Here is a 24840-nt window from a genome sequence, read left to right as displayed (position 1 = left end):
TTGTTTAATAACAAAATATGAAGTAATTTTTTCCTCCATAAGCACTTAGATTCTTATTTTTTCAAGAAATATTTAATTAGTTTTCCAATTATTATATACCATATATTTCACAATACCAACAAATGAGTATTTATTAATAAATAAATTGGTTAATCTTTATTGAATAAAAGAGAGAAAGGAAGATGATTATTTCATATAAAGACATTTTTTGATTTAGCATGAAATGTAGCACAAAATACATTATTCCAAAAATAATAAATTCACACTGAGATAATACTGGCTGTTGTGAAGTTAAAGTCGTTTTTCCTAGATATTCATTGATAATACAATGTATACTCTAAATTTAAATTGTCTTATTATATTTCAATCTTTAAATGTAGCCCAGTAAAGGCTGAAATATTTTAATATTAGCATAATATAAAAAAAAAGGTAGCATTGTGATCACCTCAAGTGTTAACCTTGTCATCAGAAAATTCAAAATTATGAAGTTTCCTCAATATCATGTAAGCAGACATCAATTTAATATATTAAATGAATGTATGTTATCTTTACATTGCTAAAAATTATATTACTAAATTTGCATGACTGTAAGTTTTTAAAATCAAAATTCCATCTTTCACACACCAGTATTCCTTTCTCTTAAAAGTATGAATTTCTACAAGAAGAGGTAAAAAAGTAAATTGTTCCACACTTTCATATGTGAATATTCCAATTGTATGCCCATTTAACTTCAGAATTTTTTTAAATAAATATTCAAGTTTAATGGAAGCAAATGGTTATGTATCGAAAACTAAACTACAAAAGATGATGAAATTTTTCTCCTTTTCTTCAGTCAATTATTTAAAGCAATATATTATAAATTAAAAATAATCTCATGAAATTTGGTAAGTTTTTTAGAAACATTCTGCGTGTAATATAATTAACTGACAGTTGTTAGGAAAATTCTCAACAGTAATAAAACCTAAGAAAATAAATATTAAATACTAACAAAATATTTTTAAATATCATAATTGATGTTGAAAATTTAATAAAATGTCCTTAGTCTTCTCATAGGCACCGAAAAATATAGCTCCACCAACAGATATCCAAAGGACTCGAGGACACACTCCTGAAAACAAGCTGAAGTAAAAGGAAATAATTATCAAAAATCATTTAGAAGTTTAGAATATTATCAATTTTTTTATTACAACATCAAATAAGTTATGAAATGATTAACAGTTTATTTTTCAAATATGTAAGAGAGGTAAAATGAAATTTATTTATTTGTCAGAATATTAAAAATCACAGTATACATGGAAGTAATGTAAAAGCATATTTTCATTTTTCTGTAATTATATTTTCATTTCATAATAGCTGTAAAATATAAATAAAAAGTTAAAAAAATCAATTATAAATCAAGCATCAACTAGTAGGGCAAAATTTGATTCTTAATGAATCTTAAAAAATCTTATTCTATATACTATACCTATACCTAGATGTCCTACTTATATATAATAACAGGATATAAAACAACAAATTTAATAAACAATGGTACAAAATTTCCTTGAATTATCCTTATTTCAGAAATGTTTATTTTTTTTAAGTTTCTATTCACAGAACATGAAAAAGCTTTTCAGAAAACCACACATTTATGAAAATTTTGGTCTTAGTTTTACTGTGGTTGAGAATAAAATTTATTCTTAATAAGAGAAATATAATAATCTTTGTCATAAAATAACTATAAGTGATTAAGAACACAGTATTGTTTGTTTATGTACATCACAAATAAAAATTATTTACTTTGCATTGTTTACTTTTATAAATTTTATTAGTTCTATTTTTATTTATTTTTACCTTAACCCATTTTTGTCTTCAGAATGGGACAATATATTTAACAAAATAACTCTTATAAAAAATCAAACAATATTTAAAAATATTTTACCCTGATAATCCTTTCTCAAACCAAATTTCTCTCATGACAGGTAAAATATTTCCACTGGCTGCCACTGTTCCTTTCTGCAAATGAAATACAAAATTACCACTGCAAGTAAAAAAGTATTAAATTCTCTCATATAAAATATTTAAACAAAAATTACTCTTTAATGCATGTTTACCTTTGCAAGCATTATTCTAGTCTTTGCTACATCTAGAGGTGTTGTAATTCCAGCAGCTATGCCTCCTTGAGAAAGAAGTTTACTTGAATAACACATAATACATCAAATGTTATCTATATTATTACAAATTTTCATAGCTGTTAATATTATTTGAATTAAACCTGGATTCATTTTAAATTATCATCGCTTTTGTTTGAAAAAATTCATTAAAAAATATTTTGAAAATGTTGCAGACTACAACACATATACATTGATTCCCCCCTCCTTCTTTTCCCTTTAGAGAAAAGAAGATGGAGGATCAAAATACTTTTGGAATATTTTCAAAAGAATTAGGAAATAAAATTAAACATTCAAGTAGTTTGTTATGTAGTTGGTGAGAAATTGAAATTCCTGCTTACAAAAGAAATAGATGCAAATATCATAAGCAGTTTGTTATTTCAAAACAAAAGAAAATTTATCAAATTATTTATTAAATTATTATGATAAAATATCAATATTTTACTATCAAAATACAAGTATATGCTACAATATTCTTCATACAGAATACCATGACTGAAAAGTAATGACATATGGAAAGTTATAGCTTAGATTTTTGCTGAAACAGAAATCACAATCTGTGTTTCAATTATTGTCTATAAATTGCTAGCAGAGCAAAGAAAATGATACTGATCCCCTTGATATTAACAGCAACATAATTATGAGTATTAAAACTATGATAGTTGACATACAATTCATGGATGAACATATAGTGTTCAAATTTTGAATTATCTCATTTTGTATACTAATTTGTTTACATTCTTTCTCTTTTTATAAAGGTTTCATAAAAAAATCCCTAATCTCATCTAGAAAAGACTAAGCAGAATAATGTTATATAAAAAGTAATTAGAATGCATAAATATTGAAAATAGGACGAGCACAGATTTACGAGATCTCAGCGTATATAATTTTTTGGTTTAGTATAATTTTTAAGTAAAAAGATAACCTTACTCGAAAAAAATATAAAAATAGGAAGAAAAAGAAGATAAAAACAACAAATGAATGATCATGAAATAAAATATAACAGGAAAGAAATACAAACAGGAAAATATAACAGGAAATGCAAAATTAACATTAATGCAAGAAAATCTCATTTTAATAGATTCAAAATCTAAGATTCCAAATATTTTATCCAGAGTTTGCAAAAATTAAGCTTGTGTGCATATTAATAAAATATAAGATTTTAATACAATGCACATAATATATGGTTGGATTATTAACTTAGGACAAAAATGATGTTGTTTCATTATAATTTAGAACGAAAATCCTAAAAATGCTGAGAATACATAATTTTTAGGTAAATATATACATCAGGGATATTTGTCAATTCCTTTAAATCTTTTTGCAAAAGATTCTGAATTGAAGTTTTAAAATTAAAATATCTTCAGACCATTGAGAAATTTATGTATATGCAATTTAATTTTCAAATAGGTACAGCAATAAGTTTTCGTTGCTCTATCTTTTTTTCACTTCGGGCTACTTGTATTTTAATTTCTTTTAATGCACCAACAAAGATTTCTTTTATTCTCTTTCAAAGATTTTTTTTAATTAAGTGGAAAAATAATTTGTGACACCAATACAATAACATATATATTTATGCGCTGTACAGTTATAGATTACCTATTAGAGAATTTTATAATTTTTTTAAAAAAAGTTCTAGTATCCAGTATGAGGGAATTATTAAAATATCCTCCATTATTATTGATCTTGGAAACAACATATATTTCAGTAATTTCTTACCTAATCTGATAATTTTTAAAGACTAATATCACACATTAAGAATAAAAAAATAAATAATAACTTGAAACAAAATATTAATAATACCTGCAACTGCACCACATAAAGATGATTGCCAAGGTTTTACAGGAAAACCTTGTTTAACTTGCCAGATGTACTGTCAATAATAATAAAAAAGTCAATTTTTCTCATTAAAACTCATTAAACTAAGCAATAAATTATACTGAAAATATTAAATAAAGATATTGATTAAAAAGAAATTTTTTTTACCTTGAATTGTTCCCAGATGGGAAACTGGATAAATGAAAAAGGTATTTCTCTCAAAACTGTACTGAAATAACCTCTATAGAGACCTTTGAAGCCCTGTAATAAAAGAAAAACACATTTGTTATTTAAATGCAACAAAATGAATTCAAATTTTACTTGATTTGTATATATAAGAAATTACTGATATGAATATATCCTGATCATTAAAAATTTAAATGCATAAGAATATGAAAGATGCATAAGTATAAAATGTATAAGAATCATAATTAATGATTAAATAAGAACATTTAATCTTTTAATGAAATATTTATCACAATCTCAAAAACTGCAAAAAATAATTATTATAAAACAAAAAAGTTAATAAAATGGAAGTTTAAAAATAATAAATTTTAACTCATTCATAAATCAAACATTTCTTAGTAAATAACAATGCTGGTTAATTACAACTTTTATTCCATAAATCTGTTTAAACACATTAAATTATTTTAATACTCTTAATTTAAAAGAAAAATACAAATGGAATTTTATATTAAGAGACTCCATTGATGTACAGAATTCAATTTTAAAGACAATATCTACTTCATTCTAAATTAGTAATTAAAGACTTCATCTGTCATACATAGAAACATAAACAAGAAATTAACAAGAAAAATTTTTTTTATTCATTTATTTATTAAGAGTATTTACTTTATAATGTCAAAAAAAGAAAAAAAAAACTTTTTTTATAAAAATACAATAGTTCAGATACAATTTGATTTTATTAAGAATCAGGAAGTTGGTTAATTAAATAAAAGCTTATACAAGAGTTAATTTCATAAAGAATGTTACAAAAAAAAAAAACCACCACCAGAAAAAAAATCCACCTACCAATTTACAAAAATATTATATAGTTTGTAAATATTTTTTCTATATAACATGATTTATTTACAAATGATTTAATTCATTTTAAATTGGGAGTAATATTTTTTTAAACTTAATTCGTAGGATTATTTGAATTTGGTTATTCACAAAAGAGTCTCTATTTAATTATTCAGAGAAGCACAAGAATAGAAATTATTGTGTTAAAAAAAGGGAGAATATCGAATTCTTAATAAATAGCATTTAAGATGCATGAATTTTTAGATATTATGGGAAATAGCATAAAATATCATTTCATTTTAAAATGATGAACAAATTCAAAGAGTAAAAAAAGCAAAAAATTAAACAAAAATTGTCTAAAAGTAAATGAAAAAAAAAAAACTTTAATTTATGATTTAAAAGAAAAAAAATTCAAAAAAAGAAAAAAATTTCTGAGACAAAGCAGAAGAAATTTGATACGAAAAACTTCTGAAGAGCTGAATTTATTTCTTTACTAATTGCCTTTGGAGACCAGCTGGTTTGCCAGGAGTAATGCTCTCTAAAATATTCAATTAAATATTTACGTATCTTGATCTCTTAATGGCTTCTTCAGTAAAATATTTTTAAGTTTCTAATTATAATAGTCACATAACTTATATTATTATAAAAGCTTTATAATATTTTGCTCATATCTCTGTAATTTTCTGTCAGCTGCCATAAGATTTAAATTTGAAATGGAAGAGAAAAAGCTTCAATAAAAACTTTTCTTCAGAAACCAAATATTTCTTTTTTTTTTTTAATATGACAACAGAAAATTGAATCATTTAGCTTTGTAATCTTAATTGCACCACAGAGATTTTATTTTTATAATTTATGCAACATTTCAAAGTATTATTCAATAAAAATTTCTCCGATTCATAATAAAATTCATTTTTACCTTCAAAAAAGACTTAAATGCAGTAAATAATGTTTTATTTTATTTCAATCTATAAATTTACTTCTGAAAATAATTTGAAGTTTAAATTTTATACAGTCCTTCTATCTTATAAATCATATTCAGTAAAATTATCTTGACAGTCTAATGCTTCAATTTTCTGCCATTAATATTCAGTGAATTGTAAAGCTCTAAATAACATTATTTTAGGAAAATAAACTATTTCATAAATTTAAACAATCAATCTTGGGGAAAGTCCAAAACCTGATTGACATATTTTCTTCAAGATTGTTGATGGAAGGGTCTATTTTTATGCAACAGAGATATATAATTTTTCATAACTCAATCTGATTTAATTGTAAAAGAGTTTAACTTTTCTTTGTTTAAAATATTAGTGTTGCCAGAAAACTTTATTAAGTATGACTCACAGAACAGAGGATCTGTATAAAAATTTAAAATTGTAAACATTTATAGATTCAAACTACATAAAACATAATTAATTATTTTTAGACCATTTTGTTATTATATATATATATTTGAAAATTAATAAAGGTTTTCTAAATTAGCTGCTTGGTATTGATTAAATTGGATCTTGTATATATTAAATTAAGTTTGACTTAAATAAAACAATTATTAAATTAATAATACAACTATTTTAAAATGTGCCTGAAAACTTTTTTTCACATTCATTTGTTTTTAGAAAATATCACACTTCATATAAACACATACTGAACATTACATTTTCTTAGGTTTAGTTTGTAATAATAATTAACTTATTTTTTTGATTTGAGCTTTTGTCAATATGATGACCACACTTTCATAAAAGTTAATTTTTCCTCATGCACACATAATGTGCTAATTCAGATTAAATTTTACTTTGAATTTGTGCAAAATAAATTGTTGGAAAATATGGTTAAAATATTTTTGCAACAATTCATTAAAAAATAGAAACTTAATTTATAGCTGAAAATATTGATATCATTGAAAAAATATATATATTTTTAATTTTAAGATGATGTAAAAACCATTTTGGAAGCTGTAATATTTTAGTAAATTATTATGGAAAGATGTTAAAAGATTTTGCTTAATTTTTAATTAATAAAAATCGTGATTAAAATTTCAAAGAAATCATCACTAAGTAGGGATTGCAATACCGGACCAAAATTTCAATACCGGTATTCGGTATTTTTCAGACCTTAATGCCGGGATACCGGTTTTAATACCGGTATTAGAAATTTTAGAAAAATAAAGAAAACACAGGTGTTTCTTTGTTTTATTTGCCAGTTTTATTAGAGAGTGTAAATGTTACAAAAAATAATTTGTAACTTATAAAATATAACAGTATATAAAGAGTCGCAAAAAAGTAAGGGAACATCTTATTTATTTAAATCATAAAAAAAGTGTAAATATCACTATTCAGTCTGTGGTACTATTAAAATTTTTTGAAATTTGATAATAAAAAAACATAATGCATCAATTGTACTATCATTAAGCCTGAAAAGTAATTTTGTGCAAAAATTACCAGCTGTCAAAAACGCTCTTTCGGCATCTGCGATAGTTGGTGGTACTGTTAGCAATGCGCGATATACTTTTTCCAAGTATTTACCAATATATCCCTCATCTTCAACTAAATCGATTTCTCGTCGGGTGGTTTTTGATATAGCGGATTTCTGTACTGTAGTTTGGTTCTTTGATTTTTTTTTTTTTTATCTATCGCTAATTCTGATTTTTGTTCAAGAGACAATTCATTTTCACTATCGACATTGATGTCATCATAATCTTCAATAAGTTAACCGTATTCTTCTGAATGTGTATAGGTTTGTGAGTAAAAACATTTAAGAAAATTTACTATAAACTTAATCAGATTTGAATTGGTTATTTTCTTTTCTTCTTTTTCATTTTCATTTTTAAAATCATTATAATTAGGTAAATACCATAAGACATTTTCTATTTCGGTATGCCTTTCAACTGTGTGATTTTTCAATGTAATATATAATTCCTCAGATAGTGATGTGTGCTGTTCTTTCAGTGACTGCAACATGAAATTTATTGTTGCATTAGCTGTTAATAAATTAGAATCTCTCTGACATAATGCCTCAACAGTCAGTTTTATTGAAAGTAGAGCTGATGCAGTTCTGGATATTGAGTCGAATTCCACTATCTGAAAAATTAATTTACGAGTTGAAGTCGATTATTGCTTTTTGAATTGGATTTCTCAGTTTCAAAAATCTGTTTTATTTTCAGTTAGTATATATTTTAGCAATATGTCATTTTTTATAGGGGAACGTTTAAATATCTTAACAATTTTTTGAACTTTATAAACTATAGGAAGCAAATCGTGATGGGTTAATATTTCATCCTCATTAGAAATATCTTCTTCAGCAACGAGATTGTCATTATTTTCATTGTCAATATCACTCACTCTCACTCTCACTCTCTTCAAAGTTGGAATCCGAAGTTTCTATATCCACAGTATTTGGATTCTTCTGTTCTTTATTTTTTGATATCTATTACTCCTAATTGAATTCCATCAGCATAACACAATTGCTGATTTGCACCAATCAACTTTCTAACTCTGTTCATAACTGTTGCTCCATCAGTCGTTATGGATACAATATTTTCTTTCAGGGATAATCCATGTTTCGCTAATTTAGATTTAAGCAATTAATTAAGCCATTAATTTCGTCCATTAGGGAGATATAAAAGCAAAAACGTATACTATTTTGCTATGTTGGCGATTCCTGAACATTTAGTGGAGACAATTTTAAAAATTTCCAGTAAATACCGAAAAACCGGTATTTAAACTTGTGAATACCGGTATTACAAAATCGTACAAATAGCTCAAAATACCGGTATACCGGTATTGCAATCCCTATCACTAAGATACATATTCCCACTCTCCTAAGTATGTATGTACCAAGTTTGGTAGCTCTCATTCAAATGGTCTGGGCTATAGAACACTAACACACACATATTCACATTCATCTTCATTATAAGTAAAGATCACATAATTTCATCAACAGATAAAAAACACTTTAGAAACATATCAAATTGTTCACCAAAAATTAGAAGAAAAAATCGTATCTAAAATTTTTTTAAATATAAATGAAATATGCCAATTTATTGTTTTACATTACTTGCCAATTTCATATTTTTAGCTACTATTTATTCTCCAATTAATGAATATTGTGGTGAAAACTTATAAGCCAGTTAACAGCTACGCTACATGAGCAATTGCTTTTGTATTGTGGTCATGTTACTCAGCTGCGTGTTCAAATCATGTCCAGGTCACCAATGAGGCGGATTGGTATGGGTGAGGATAGAACCTGGGATCTTGTGGTTCGCAGCCGAGTAACACGACCACAATACAAAAGAAATTGCTCGTGTTTCGTAGCTGTTATATGGCTTATAAGTTTTCACCACAATGTTGAACCTAGAGAATATTTATTTTTCAGTTAACTTTTATCATTTTACCATCAAATTTTTTGTACAAATGTTCATCAATATTGAAAGACAGTACAGTATTAAAAATTGGAAAATAATTTTTTTTTTCAAGATTCAGTATTTTGTATGAAGAATGTCAAAAGAAGTATAATAATAATAAAAAAACATGTATATTATTCTGAATTTCAGTTTTTATTATAACTTTTTTAAAAGCATCAGATTGTTTTATTTATTAAAAATAAATACATCTTCATATTAGTCTAATTAATCAGAATAGCTTTTTTAAAAACATATAATTGATTCTAAGAAAACAAAATAAAAAAATTATCATTTTAAACAATTAAAATATATTTTCAATTTATGTCTTTTATAATAAAATAATATAACATTAGAAATAAAGAAGTTGTCATGGAAGGAGGCATTTTTTTCATTTGACTCCTTTAAATAAAATAAAAATTATGATGGTTTATTTACAATAAACATTTTAGCACAAAGCTAAGAGCACAATATAATGAAACCAACAGCTTTCTGAATCATGTTTCATTGTATTAATCATGATCACATCCATTTAAGGCTGTTAATCAAAACTGATAAAATTTTTTTATTCTAACTATAATGTAAAGCTCCTTGAATTAGTCTAAAAGGGAACTGCATGGAAATAAGTCATAGTTAATTGTTTCTGTATGTTAATATATTACTAAAATAATGTTAAAATATCCTAAATACAGAAAATTTCTGACTAGACAACTGCCCGTGGTTGCTAAGCTGAAAAAGGGATGTAGACAAGTAGATAAAATATGTTATTAGCCAAGAGGCCAAATCATAAATTTGAAAATATATATATAAATTGAAGAAATATTAAAATATTAGAATAATATCCTACTTATATACTTAGGCAAAAGTAACTGATTGATTCCCTATCAATTCTCTTACATTCACTTTATTATTACAGTATTTCTTAATATGAAGTTTAAAAATTGGTGTTTTCAAATGAGGATGCTACAACTATGAGTCATAGCTAATAAATGAATAAAAACACATGCATCTTCACAATATTATTAAAATAAATAAGTCTAAAATATATAATTAACCTGAATTTCACTTAAAAAGTGCTTTGAAATATAAAACTGAACTCACAAGCTTATTGAAAGAAGGACTGATTGCAAAAAAACCTAAATCTTTTATTTCCTAGGTATAATAAAATACCATCTCTAATTTATCAGAATTCAATATTAAATTTTTCAAATCATTTAAATTTTATCAAATTGCTACATGGTATGTTAATTCCATTTAATTAAGAAAATAATAATAAACTATAAAAAATCAGAGTAATTAAAATTTAAAAAAAAAATTTATACAAGTTTTTACACACATAAAGTATAAAATATTTTATTAGCGAAGAAATATTCTCAAAAAGAATTTAGAAAATTAAAAATATATTCATTAAGCAGAGTATTTTTAAAATTGCATTGACAAAAAATTATTTTAAATCTATTCAGTAAAATATTTCTTAATCACATACATTTAAAAAAAAAGAATTAAAAAAAAACCTACTCCAAGAAATATTTCCTTATACTGAGATGTGTAACAATATTTACCAATTCTGTAGATTTCTATTTAAAAGGTATTTTCTGATGAGAGAATAAAATCAAGAATAATAGATTTAAAAAATAAAAATCTCTCAATAACTTTACGTTTTCTAGAAATTTATACAATTTCAAGAAAGAAAGTTTTTCTTTACTGAGTTTCATTGAAATTTCAATTCTGCACATTTATCTCAAATCAAAATTTTCTTCATCTACTTATATATTTTTATATTGGCAGTATATTTGGAGATATTTCTATTAATATCTAATTTTTACAAGTACATTATATAAATAATCAGAGGAAAATACTATATGCACAGATACTTTTACATACCACACTCGCTTTTCAATAAAGACTAATTTAACAGAGAGATGTGTTTTCAAAATTTAAATTATCCATTTAAAAAAAAATAATTCTGCTTAAAATAACTACCATGTAGATTAAGATGTAGATACTTTATCATAAAGGAAATATCATAAGGGAAATAGTAACTTTTACAAAAAATACTTTTAACAAATTTTGTTACAATTTATATGTAAAATCTTTATACAATTATGAATATTCAATAATTAAATAAATGTTATAACAATAGATAGTACATAATAAAAAAGAAAAAAAAAGGGAGTATGAAAACTGAGAAGAAAAAAGAAATGAAATTTAAGAGACACTATATCATGGCAAAGAAATTAAACAAAATTTATTGAAAAGTTGCTTTTTATTTTTACCTCTGTTTTTATAGTTTCTTGTAAAATTTTCCAACTAGAAAGCTTTGAATTGGCTTGAGCTCTCTGTTTAACAACTTCAGTTGGAACCCGAACAATACATGAAGCCTTGAGAAAAAAAAGCCTGTGCATTATATAAAAGTTTACAATAAGAATATAGTTTTTTTAATCCTACAACTAGCTTTAAATACATTTAAAAATATATAGAATATATAATAACAATTTAAAATATATATTGAAAATTACTATTGTCAGTAACAACACAAGTTCATGATACAGGAAAAGAAACCTTGTATGTCATTATCTTAAGGCTCTTTGTGCATTATTATGTTTGGTAAATATGATCTACCATGTAACATTATGTTTAGTAAATATAATAAGTATATTCCATATGTTATTATGTTTAATAAATATGATCCTAAAGCATTTTGGAAATTACTGATGTGTTTTAAATAGCATTCAGCTTAAATATAAATATTTGATATTAAATGAAATAAAATTATACTTTTAAAATTAAAACTATCGAAGGAATGTGTGTTCTATATATGGAATAATATCCTGTATATTGACTCTCCATTTAAAATTAAAATTGTTTAATACTAATGAACATATTAAAACATGCACTGCAATGCAGTCATTCATATTTGTTTATATATATATATACAACCTGAATTGTCACAAACCAACAAGGCACTCTGTAAAATTTAATACAATTTTTACAGTTAAAATTTAATTTCTTAAATTTCAAGTATAATGGAATATCCAAAGTTTGCATTTATTATTTTGATAATGGTAAGTTGTAATCTAACCAAACCAAACCTTTGTTAAAATGCTAACATATTACAAAGCAATTTTCTTTCATTCTATTATTTGCAAATAAATTTTTTAATGGAAATAAAAGATAACAGTTTCAATTTAATGAATAAAATATATTAACAACAAAGATTCCATACAAACCACTTCTCCACAAGATGCAGCTAACATATGCACAAAACTATGATATTTTTGTGAAATGGAATGAGAGCATGTCGATTTGATCATCTCATAAGTACAAAAGAATACAGCAGCTATAAGGAAAGAAAGATTCTAGAATACAAAGATAAAGTATTTTAATAAAACTGAAGAAAAATAGTTCAGTAATCAAGAATAATCTTAATATCAAAAAGTCAAATTAAAAAAATTCTAAAGTAAATATTTTTTTAAACTGTAACAAGAACAGCCATTTTCTTTCTTTAATCCCCCCTCCCCCTCTTTTTTTACTGAAATAAGCATTGAAATAAACATTTTATATCTGTACTCTGTTCTATAAACTAAAAATATTTCAGTCAAAGAGTCAAAAGTAATGAGCCCAAAAACTTCCAAGCTATATTATCAGAATGCTTTTCTTTTTCTGAACAGTGATTTAAGATATTACAAATTTCTAATTCTAGGTTCCCATTTTTATTTTATTTTTTAAAATTAAGAATCATATAACTTATTCATATTGTAATTGGTGTTAAGTTTTCATTATAATATTTAATTATAGATAATAACTTTTATAAAAATTTTAAAATTGCTATAAAAAATGTGATGCTTTCTGACAAGAACAGAATCAAATAGAAATATTTAAAAATTCTGGAACTCAGAAATTAAATTACCAAAAATATTTCAAATTTAAAATATGTTCCAAGATGCAAATCTTTTTATAAACCTGATCAAGAAAGAAAAAGGACCAGGGGTATTTTTACTTTAGGAGTCATACTAAACAGTTTTTAAGCATTTATATCTTATTGTATTTCTTCATAAAGATGAGAAATTGCTAATGTATATAAATATCATTTAAAATTATATATTATTAATTATTAATATTCTTGCTCAATGAAAAATTAACTTGATTTATGGGATCAAAATATCAGTTTTTAAATATAAAGGCAGTGGTTCCAGAATAATTGTAATAATTTCTAAGGGATGTCAATTGAAACTGAAAATAAATTAAATTAAAAGTAGTACAAGAAACTAAAAATAAAATCTAATATTTATCATTCCATGTAGATATAATGAATTTTATCTAGAAAGCAAACCTTAAATATATTTTATGCATGACTTGTCAATGCAATGAAATATGACTGAAATAAAACATAATGAAAAAAAAAAAATGTTTACATCCAGGTGAGGATCCAACAGCTACAGAGCCAATCCCAGAATAAATATTACGAAGTCCACCAGCTTTCCAGAATCCTTGAGGGCTTTGTAAACGTGTTTTGATTGTATCTAATGGAAAAAGAGAAAGATCCACCGACAGGCCAGCCATTGCTCCTGCCTAGAAAGCAAACACCATCAGAATAGAAACTATGAATACACAGATACAGCCCAATTAAAACAAATTAAAAATTAAGAAGAAAAAAAGCCATGTTCTTTCTAAATATTGAATAAATTAACAACATATCAATATTTTTTCATAAATCTGTAATTTTAAATAACTTATTTAACTATACAGTACATTTTTAGCTATTCATAAGTGGGTTATCTGTAGTTTATTATAGTGAAATCTTGTTAAAATACTTCAATCACATTTTTTAAAAGAAAAGGCAAAAACAAATGTTTGATTAATTTTGCAAAAACATAAATTAATAGATTTGTAAGCATAGAAATCTGTTGTTTATTAAGCTGTAAATGAGTAGTGTTTTACTGTAAATAAAAATTATTCCACAGCATTTTGCTGTTGGTTTGTGTTCTTTATCAGGCAATTAATTATTATCTGGAGATTAAATTATCCACAAAACCAATTCCATAGATAATCAGGAATTTATTACATTTTTATAATATAAAATAAAATTTTAAAACTATCTGATATATATATAAGACAGACAGAGAGAGAGAGAGAGAAACTTTGAACATCAAAGAAAAAGATATTTGAGCATTAAATCTCTAAAATAAAGCTTGTAAATAATTTAATATCATTGTGAGGATTGTTATAGCATGGTATAAGCAACTGAGAGAAGTTTGAGATTCTCTGACTGATTAATTCAGTAAAGCATTCACCATTAAATATTAGAAATCTATACATCGATACTTATTATTTTTAAAAATTAGACAAAAAATCTATTGAAAACCTTTTTTTGATATTATAATTACAGTATACAAAATAAATTTATATTCATAGAGAAAAAATTTTTCTATTTAAAGAATAAATAATTTCAGGAGATTCCACGAAAGTATTCACATTACAAATGCTATATAAAACAATTAGTTTTGACATTCTAGATTATCAAAAGTTTATTCAAGTCAACTCCAATATCCTGAATAATAATATATCAGCTAAAATAATGTTCAACAAAATTTTTATTAACTGACTATTCAATTAAACCATAGTTTCCTTCTCTTTCACAAGAAAGTTTTAAATTATACTGAATGACTGTTATACCATAAGTTTCTTTTATCTATTCTTTCAGTAATTTTTAAAAAGTTAGAAAAACTTATAATCGAATTGAACAGAAACTGAAATCCAGGGATGAAAATTACTGCGTAAATGGTGTAAAACAAATAGCAGTAAAGAAATTGTATAATTTTATTTACATTAATAGAATCCTCACTCTGCCCACAGTGGCTGAACCCTACTGGGTAGCTGTAACTTTACTATTTTTTAAGTTAAATAAACTAGGGGATAAAGAAAAGAAATAAAATTAGAAATTACAACTTTGATGCTATTTATAAATGCATAATGATGTAAACAATTCAAGAGAATGAATCTTTCTCTAAATTCTGAAACACATAATACCAAACACATATATGTAGGATTTAAAATAAACTTAAAATAATATGTTTCATAATACTCATTAGGCAGGCATATTTTTTATAAGTTATATAATGCAGCATACACAATTTGTAAATAATTTATAATGCTCTTTGGGAAACTGCTAAGATCTAATCTAGAGATACTAAATTTGGCATATAATTACTTTTTAAGTAAATAGGTACTAAGAAAAAAAGGATCTTTTAAAATTTTAGCATTTTCCCTTAATAACTCTGGAGTATATCTAAAAATAAACTTTTCAGTAATAAAAATTTTATTTCTGTACTTATTTTCTTAAATTTTAATAATTTAAAAAAAAATATCTTAAGTATATTTTACAACACTTTTTACAGTATAATTTCTAAATTTATATTCATGCACATTATGATGCTATTAAATATTTTTTTATGTGAGCACTATTATTATATAATTATGAGCAAATTTTTAAAATGAAATAAATATACAATAATGATCTAGACTAGAGGTTAAAAAAAACTTCTTTAAAACTTTGCCTTTTTAAAAAAGTATAATTTACAAAATTTCCACAAAATAATGACTTTTCAGTTGAGTACTTTTAAAAAGGAGGTTCTAATCTCAAATCATAAGACTGATTCATCGATCTTAATATAAAATTTTACATTGAGAAAATGGATACATTGGTATAATATATATACATATATAATATATATATATATATACATATCAATATATATACATATCAATAAAATGCTATGCATAGAAAAATTTCCATATTCCCAAACTATTACACAGTAAGAATTTGACAGATAATATCTAATATTATAAAACATTCATGCACAAAATGAATGCATTGATTAAAAGACAATAATAATGAAGACTGATCATGCCAACTTTTTCAAAGAGGAGCTTACATTTGTCTTTATATTTCTTGATTTCACATTAACTAAATCTTACTTATTAAACTAATTTAAAATTAGTAATTTAGTGTTCTTATATTATACACATTCTATATTATATATAATAAACAATATTATGTAATACACAATATTATGTTAACAATATTATGAATGTTACACACAATCTGTGTATTATTAAAGATATAATCTTTAAAAAAAATTTTTTAATTCACTTTTTTTTTTAATATAGCTTTTTCTTAATTCTCTCCATTCTCTTAATATAACTACAATCAATACAAATTTTAGAAAATATTTACTTTCATATTTCATTAATTTCCTTGTTAAACAATTGAAATTCAACGATTTTCGTTAACATTTAAAAGTTCATTCTTTAACATTTTAAAGTTCCTAAAAAATTTCTGCATCTGAACATAAAAAAATTTAGATATTCTTTTGATATCAATGCCATAGTAAAGAAGTAGAGAACACAGTAAAGTTACACCAAGGGCAGTTTTAGTCAGCTCTCTGAATATAAAATGATAGAGCATTTATTTCCCATTTAATATTTACATCCCATTTTGAAGCAATATGAAGGCTATTTTTGAAGAAAACTTCATAATTTTAAACTACAGTCACATGAAGATTTAATATTTATAAAGTCAATACAAAGAGAGAAAAAATTAATACTTTTAATATCCAAATATATGGGATTATTATTATTATATATATATATTGTCTGAAAATGATAGTTTAAATACCAAAAGAAAAAGCTTTTAAAATAAATTAAGAATATTAGAGATACTTTTTAGTTATGTTTTTAAAATAACAAAAGCATACATTGATCTGACAAATAGGATATATAATATCTATTCTCTATTTGCTGCACATTAATTACATAAGCCACCTGCCAAATGATATTTATTTTTTATACTTATGCTTTTCTTCAATATTACATATCAACTCAAAATAATATTTTTATTCCTCACAAGTTTATTCTTCAATGGAACACAAAATTATTTCCAAACAACACAAAAAATAAGTAACTGAGTGACTAAGCTACGATCTGCAGTTTTTTGTTGTTGTTTTTTTTAGTTGTAAATAAAAATACTATCCGATGGCTTCTTTAAAGTTATAGACAAAATCTAATTAAATTGCAAATGCGAGATCAAACTAGAGAAAAAGGCATGGAAGTCTGAAGCCCTAAAAATTGCACCATCTCTGATACACTTATGCAGGTCACATATTTAGTTACAAAAAATGTTGTTGCATGTGTCTGTAAAATTCCATTTTTTTTAAGGAAAGAAACCTACAGAGATAAACTTAAAAGGCAAAACTTCATCTAAATGTAAAATTTGATCCAAATCATTAAAGCCATTTCCAAGATACATGAAATAAATTTATATATGTATATGAATTGCTTGTTTAAATTTACAAGATAAAGAAAAGATATTTTTAATTAGAAGATCAAAAAGAGTATATTTTAAATTAGTCACTTTTGGTGACCAGTTGGTTGTCCAGGAATATTGGTTGTATTTATCTTCAATTGATAAATTAAATTATCAAGGAATCCCCCTAATGGAATAAAACATGTGACATCACAATGCCATTAAATATGCAACAGATTGGCTAATTTATTTTCTAAATACATATTGTTACTCACAATGCTATAACTTTATCTTCTGAATCCTCAAATGAATTGCATAGAAAAATAAACAGAATGACTTTTTCCTCAGATTTCAATGATGGAAGAAAGTCACGAATTAAATATTTATGAATCGATAAAAATAATTTGAATTTCACTGCAATAATGAAAGGTATTGTTGAATATTATGCAAAAAAAAAAAAAAATTCTTGTTGTAATTCTGAAAAATATTACACTACAACTAAACTTCTCTTATTAAAAAAAAAATTAAATTGCACATAAATTATTTTTAACAATAATGTTTTCAGAAGTTATCATGGAAAAAATACCAGCATTTTGTTCAATTTTTTAATGAATTTTTAAAAAAAATTTAAAAATCTTCAAATATGCATATTTAGAGTTCTCAAACTATATTGGTGGCAAATTAGGTTGTTTAAGCTAAATCATCGGGTAAATAAATTTTATTCCAATTCCAAATGTATATTCTAATTTATTATTGATAGAAATAGCCCATATTTTAAATTTTTTACATTCTTTTTTTCAATATATTAGAAATAGGTAGACAAATTTTAAAATAATCACTGATAGAATTTATAGCAAACATTTGTATTCCGATCAGTCATGACACATTTAAGCTGAACTACAAGCATAACTTAACAAAAACTTCGACCAAGAAACTATGCAATTGATATATGATAATTAATTTTATTATTATTTCAGATTAATTATTTACATTTAAAACATAAGCGATACTATTGGGATATCAAAATGGATGATGGAAATTTCGAATTATACGCAGACGTAAAAGTAATTTATGTTTGTCTCAGGTAATTCTCAAGTTGTTTGTCATTTAAAACAACCTGAGAATTAAGTACTTTCTCTTAATATCATTCTAGACATTTATTTAGATACAAAAAAAAAAAGGACACCGAAATATTTTGCAAACAAGTCTTGTTTTGTTGACTTTTTTTAACTTCTAATGAGTTGTAACCTATTTATTATAAAAATGATTTTTTTTATTAAAATTTTTTGAAGAAACGTTTAGCAGCGAAAACTTTATACCATTAAAGTAACAGCAAAGCGTGGTTCTTCTGAATTCAAATTTTCCATTTGTAAACAAACGCACGCTGAAAACAAAAATTCGATCACGGTTTCAAAATTCGCTCTTGGATCGAAACGAAAAATTAGGTGTGTGGCTGAACAGGTAGAAATTATTAAAACTTTCAGGACGACTTCGGATAAATAAAATTTCTCTGAATTTGAGTTTTTCATTTGAACCAAATATTCTGAGACATTTTACAAGTCATATAAGTACTATTTTTAAAAATAAATAACTTTTATAATTACAAGAGATGGACTTTTATTATTATTGACAACTGGCAACGAATGAATTACCGGGCTTTCTCGCGAGAAAACTTTTAGGAACTGGAATTCGCCGGTTCCTTGTCACCTTTGTTGCATTGTTATTAGCTTGGGTTCGAGAAAAAAAAAAAAAGGCAACTATTTTCAGTTATTATAAATATTATTTCTGATTTACTATGCGTAGCAAGAAAGGAGCTAAGAGCAAAATGGCCAATTCTGAGGAAGTTCTTACTGAAAATAACTCCGATGAAGTGCAAGTAAAAGGAAAATTAGATGAAAAGTCTGAAAGTTCGAAAAAGCGTAACGTTAAAGACGCCGAATCGGGATCCGATGTTGATGATGTGAAGCATGAAGGAAGTGATGAAGAGGAAAAGAATTCATCCGATGAAGATGTGAAAATTGATGAGAAAAAAGGCAAAAAACCTGCTAACAAAAAAGAAAAAGGGGAAAAGAAAGCTGCTGCTGAAAATTCTGCCTCAGACGCCGAGTCCAAAGATGGTGACATCAAATCAGAAGATGACGCCGAAGAGGAGAAACCACCTAAAAAGAATGATAAAAAGGCAACTAAGGGCAAAGGAAAGGAAAAAGCATCAACTCCAGCCAGACGGGGTGGTAGGGCTAAAGGTACTCCTAAGTATAGAGAAGATTCAGGGTCAGATGATGATGTTAAAGAAGTTGATGCTGATTCTGAAGAGGAAAAGCCAGCAAAGAAAAGAGGTAGAAAAGCACCACCTAAACCAAAAGCTACACCTTCAAGAAGAGGAGGAAGACAAAAACAATCTGCCAAATATGCAGAAGATTCTGGATCAGATGAGAAAGATGGGGATGCTGGTTCAGATTCTGAGGAGGAACCTTCTAAGAAAAAAGGCAAAAAATCTGCACCTGCCAAGGAAAAAGCAACTCCTGTTAGACGTGGTGGTCGCGCTAAACCTCCTGCTAAATACACTGAAGATTCCGAATCAGAAGAACCCGCTGTAACATCAGATGTGGAGGAAGAGGATTATGAACCAGAAAAGAAGGTTGCTAAGAAGAAAGGTGCTGCTGCCAAGAATGGAGTTGTGAATAAAGCAAAATCTACTCCTGCTAAGCGTGGAAGAAAGCCTAAAAGCCCTGCCAAGAAAGCAGAAAGTTCTGCATCCGAAGACAAAGAAGATGAAGAGGAGGAGGAAGAAGAAGAGGCACCACGAAAAAAGCAGAAAGTTGGATCAAAAGATGATGACAAACAGGATGATTCTGCAAAGGTTGATAAAGAAGCTAAAGTTGTCTTGGAGCACTGTACATCGTGACAAGTTTTCCGTAGAAAAGCCGTTGCTCTGAAGGAAGACATAGAGCAGGCTTTCAAACTGGTGAATGTCTCTGTGAATCCTAAAAAGAACCCTCGAGGTAGTTTTGAATGCATTTTGGTTAATGAAGATGGAAGTTCCCTTGTTTTATGGAGTGGTCTGAAGAAAGGACCACCTCGCAAACTCAAGTTCCCAGAGCACGAGCATATCATCAAGATGTTAAAAGAAAAACTTTAACTCATTTTCATTCATCAATTAGTTTAGCATGCACTTTTTTTAATCATACAATATCATAAGATGAAAGAATGTTTTACTGGCAACGATTAAATTTTGTGTACTCAATGAAAAATTCTTGATTTAAAATTAATATTTTAAAGTTTTGTACTTAAAAGTTTTTTTTTTTTTGTCATCCATTGCTATTTCAAAATTTTGAGAATCAAGTTTTAAAAATTACTTATTATACATTTTCATTTAGTTTAAATTTTTATGTAATTTACTACATTATGTTTGCATGCCATTGTTTCATTTGTGTAATTTTTTGTTTAATTGCATCTTTTTTTATTCTTGTGTTGTAATTTTTTTTCCTTTGACATATAAATTCTGATTCATTTGCATAATTTAGTATGATTTATATTTATCCATTGTATTAAAATCAATTTTCTTTTACTTATAGAATATGATTGGAAGTTATCTAAATCTTGATTTCTTCCTTGATGCTGACTATAGTAACTGTTAATTTAAGTTATTGCAGTGGATAAAGAAAATCATTTTTATTTTTTCTGTTTCTTTTATTTTATTGATGTATGTTTTGGAAGTTTCTTTGCATTGATCTGTCTTGATATGGATTTTAATTTTAGAATGAAATTGAATTTTTAAAATGTGAAACTAAATTTTCTAATTATTCTATTGTAACTGAAAAACATGTTCATAGTGTTATCAAATAAAGTACATTTCATCACAATTTGTGTGTTAATATATTGTAAGATTGAAAATCTTTTTATAATTATCCTTGCAAGTAAAAAATATTAATAGAATTGAATGGGAAATTATGATATAGTTTAATAAATGAAGAATTTTAGTAAAATCAATGGTTTGGATAAAGGTGCTTTGTTTTACTAATTGAATAAATAGTATTTTCATAGAGAATTAAATTTTAAAAAATAATCTTGTAATGATCTTAGTAAATATTATATGAAAGTTTCAAAGGATTGTCTTAAAGTGTGTTAGATATTGTTTTATATAAATGCTAATTTTAAAAATATTACTTAATCTGAAAAGGGCCAAAGTTCATTGTTATAGATTTTATTTAGAATGCTCTGTTAGCATTAACATTTGAAATTATTCTCCCTTCAATTTAGGCTTACTTGTGTCTTTTTTTTTTTTTTTTTTTGGCATGAAATAATTTCTCTAACTTTAGGAATACATGCAGAAACCGTTTGGAGGTCTTTTGAGGTAAAGTGAAAAAAAAAAAATATTTAGATTTACCTATTATTTATATTTATTTTAAGTAGCTCTATTATATTCTTAATGAAATATTAAAATTCTAAACAAAAGAAGAACAGTGTTGTCACTGAAATCTGAAAAAAGAGAAATCCCTGTACATATATCCAAGAAGTGAGGAAAGGTGCAAATAGTACTAGTTATAATGGAATATGGTTTGATAGAGTGGAAAAAGCATGGGAAGGAAACAACATTTTAACATTATTCAAAATAATATTAAAAGAAAGTTTATATTTACATACAGATGAGAAGAATTGATTTATTATATAACATTTAGCAAAACAAAATTTTTATGTTGAGATGGTTATATTAGCTCTCATGCTCTTCAATTGTAAATCACACAAAATTAAGGATTTGGGTGAAATGAAAACATGAACATTTTTGTTATCATGAAGTAAAACATTTAATGATTACTTAATAAAAACTTTGTGTTTTCATTGTATTTATTTATTCCTTTTTGACAATTCATTAACCTGGGCATCAATTTTTGTAAATTTTTCAGCTGTCAATTTCATGGAGCTAATCAGTAACAAATAGAGAATGACATTTTTCTATGGCCCGGAATGGTGCTTTAGATACTAAGTCCAACATCAATGATGACTCTTTTGAATTGGCACATGGTCTTGTATGTTTTCCTCTTTTAGTATGACTTGTAATTGCCTGTTTTCCTATATTACTTAAGCTTATTATTGTGTTACAAAGCGAGTAATAAGAAATAAATGAATCTTGCAGAACGTCTCAGGCCCATTTAGCAAAATCAGGATTGATATTTTTATCCATCCAATTCTTATTAAATATGAATTTTGATTACTCAGTGTTTTAAAACCAAACTATTTAAAATAAACTTACAGATTCTGAAATGATAAACCATTAAAAGAAACTCAAGTATAGTAAAATTAACACAAGAATTCCGCAAATTGAATGTTTCCGTCTCAGAACTGTATTCTATTCATTCACACATTTACAGAAGTCTTGCACATGCTCATTAGCTGCAATTCAGGAAATTTATAGAAAAACAACTATCTCACAAATCAAAACTGTACTAATTTATAAAAGAAAAGAGGGAGAGAGTAGAAAAGTAGAGTTTTTACATTACAGAATTGCAAATTTTTCGGAGCTATAATATTTTATTCTTGCAATCTTTAGATTTCAGCAGTTTTTAGATTGGAAAAAAATAATTAAGAAATTTAAAATACCCTGTACTTTCCTGGTTTTCATGAAAATTTTCCCTGTTTTTTTTAAAATGATTTTCAAATTTCCTATGTCCCTCAAGGCGGCATGGCAACTCTGAATAATCATTTCTTGGGATTTTAAATTGGTCATTTTATTAGCAATGAAGTGAAATTGCATTCATAACTTCAATGAGGTTTTGTTTAATAATTATATAACTTGTATTTTATATGAATATACTAATTAAAATTTAAATGTTCTTTACATTATATTCTTTAATTACTCTAATTTAGTTTGATTTATAATTCTTTTTAAACCTCAATTGTTTGTATTAAAAAGTTTTTCTTCCTTTTACATGGAACTTTGTCTCCTACTAATATTTTATAATTCTAATTGATGTTCATTTTTCCTTAATTGTAAGAAAATCATTTGTCATTTAAAAAATTTTAATATACTTTTTTCACGATATTACAAAAGTAAGGTGGTAAATCCCTATCTTGATCAATATAATTTACATTCAGTATAAAAATAAACTCAATTGCGTTGAATTAAATATTATTGGCAACATCCACAAATCCCATGCTGACTGTTACCAAATTTTTTTTAGCTAGCAAGTTTTTGTACAATCTCTGAAAGCATAGGTATTTCATTGTTTGATTAAAATTATTGTCTCTTCGAGAATTAAAATTAAACAATCAGTTGTGAAAAAATTTTAATTAGGAATAATTTAACTAACAATTTTACTATTACTGCTTGTACATTATTCAATATATATTAAAATGCATTTTCAAACATTTCTATCTTTAGGAAATCTCATTAATGAAATTAGTCCTTTAAATTTTCAAAATAATTAATATTGTCCCTCCCCCCTTCTTTTTTCCCCTTTTACATGAACATAATCAAATCTATTTATATATAATTAGGATTGTAAATATTTTATACAACCTTGCATAGTAAAAAATATTTCACTGCAATCATCTTTTTCTTAAATCATATTGCATCATTAATATACATTTTTTTAAATAAAGTATTCTTAAATATTCACTTAATACCTCAGAAAAATAATAAAGATAATTTTTATAGTTACTAGAAAATTCTTTTTAAATAAATCTGAAGTAAAAAAATTAGGTTTAGTTACATACTAATTTTACTTTTAATATGCTATTTATACAGTAACAATTCAAATCTGTTGTAACTTAACTGCACACAAGCATTGCCTCTAAAATGCATTTAAAAAAAAGGCATTGTCATATTAAGTCCTATCACTATACTACTCATTACTATAAATTATCTATTTCAAATAGATGACTTTTAAGATATATCTTAGTAAATGCTTTTAATTCTTTCAAGCTTTATGTACACAAGCTACTCAAAAATTTGAATGTTAATGCAGTAATTTTATGAAGATTTAAAAAGTTATATAAATATCTGGTCTTTAGTTTTGAGTAATATAAAAGAACAATGTTCTTTAGACATTTAAAACAGTTCTGAATTCAGAAAGAAAGTGTCATTTATATTTCAAAAATGTTTTATTAAAATGGCACTGAACTTAATGAGATGAGGTGCTAAACCTAAGAGG

The 24840-nt window shown here is 25.2% G+C and overlaps 2 protein-coding genes across 4 annotated transcripts in view; one reads left to right on the top strand and one right to left on the bottom strand.

The window, feature by feature from the left end:
* Positions 1 to 24840, bottom strand: part of LOC129968657 (mitochondrial S-adenosylmethionine carrier protein-like) — a 153809-nt gene continuing 128969 nt past the window's right edge. The window contains exons 1-9 of one of the 3 annotated variants that reach the window (XM_056082770.1): positions 19009 to 19058; positions 13800 to 13907; positions 12615 to 12724; positions 11661 to 11765; positions 4137 to 4229; positions 3954 to 4023; positions 2094 to 2158; positions 1922 to 1995; positions 1 to 1119 (exon numbers count right to left, since the gene is read on the bottom strand). In XM_056082770.1, coding sequence (XP_055938745.1) covers positions 1005 to 1119; positions 1922 to 1995; positions 2094 to 2158; positions 3954 to 4023; positions 4137 to 4229; positions 11661 to 11765; positions 12615 to 12698 — 606 coding nt within the window. In that variant the 5' untranslated portion in view covers positions 12699 to 12724; positions 13800 to 13907; positions 19009 to 19058 and the 3' untranslated portion in view covers positions 1 to 1004. Of the gene's footprint in view, positions 1120 to 1921; positions 1996 to 2093; positions 2159 to 3953; positions 4024 to 4136; positions 4230 to 11660; positions 11766 to 12614; positions 12725 to 13799; positions 13957 to 19008; positions 19087 to 24840 lie in introns of those variants that run through there. The other 2 variants (XM_056082768.1, XM_056082769.1) reach the window with 2 other exon arrangements.
* LOC129968654 (ABC transporter F family member 4-like) lies at positions 19349 to 21232 on the top strand. Its single transcript, XM_056082765.1, has one exon. It carries the CDS (start codon positions 19485 to 19487, stop codon positions 20826 to 20828), a length of 1344 nt encoding a protein of 447 aa, XP_055938740.1. The 5' UTR covers positions 19349 to 19484; the 3' UTR covers positions 20829 to 21232.

Source organism: Argiope bruennichi, chromosome 5, assembly GCF_947563725.1.
Source record: "Argiope bruennichi chromosome 5, qqArgBrue1.1, whole genome shotgun sequence".
Lineage (NCBI taxonomy): Eukaryota > Metazoa > Arthropoda > Arachnida > Araneae > Araneidae > Argiope > Argiope bruennichi.
This window is presented reverse-complemented; position numbering and strand designations above follow the sequence as displayed.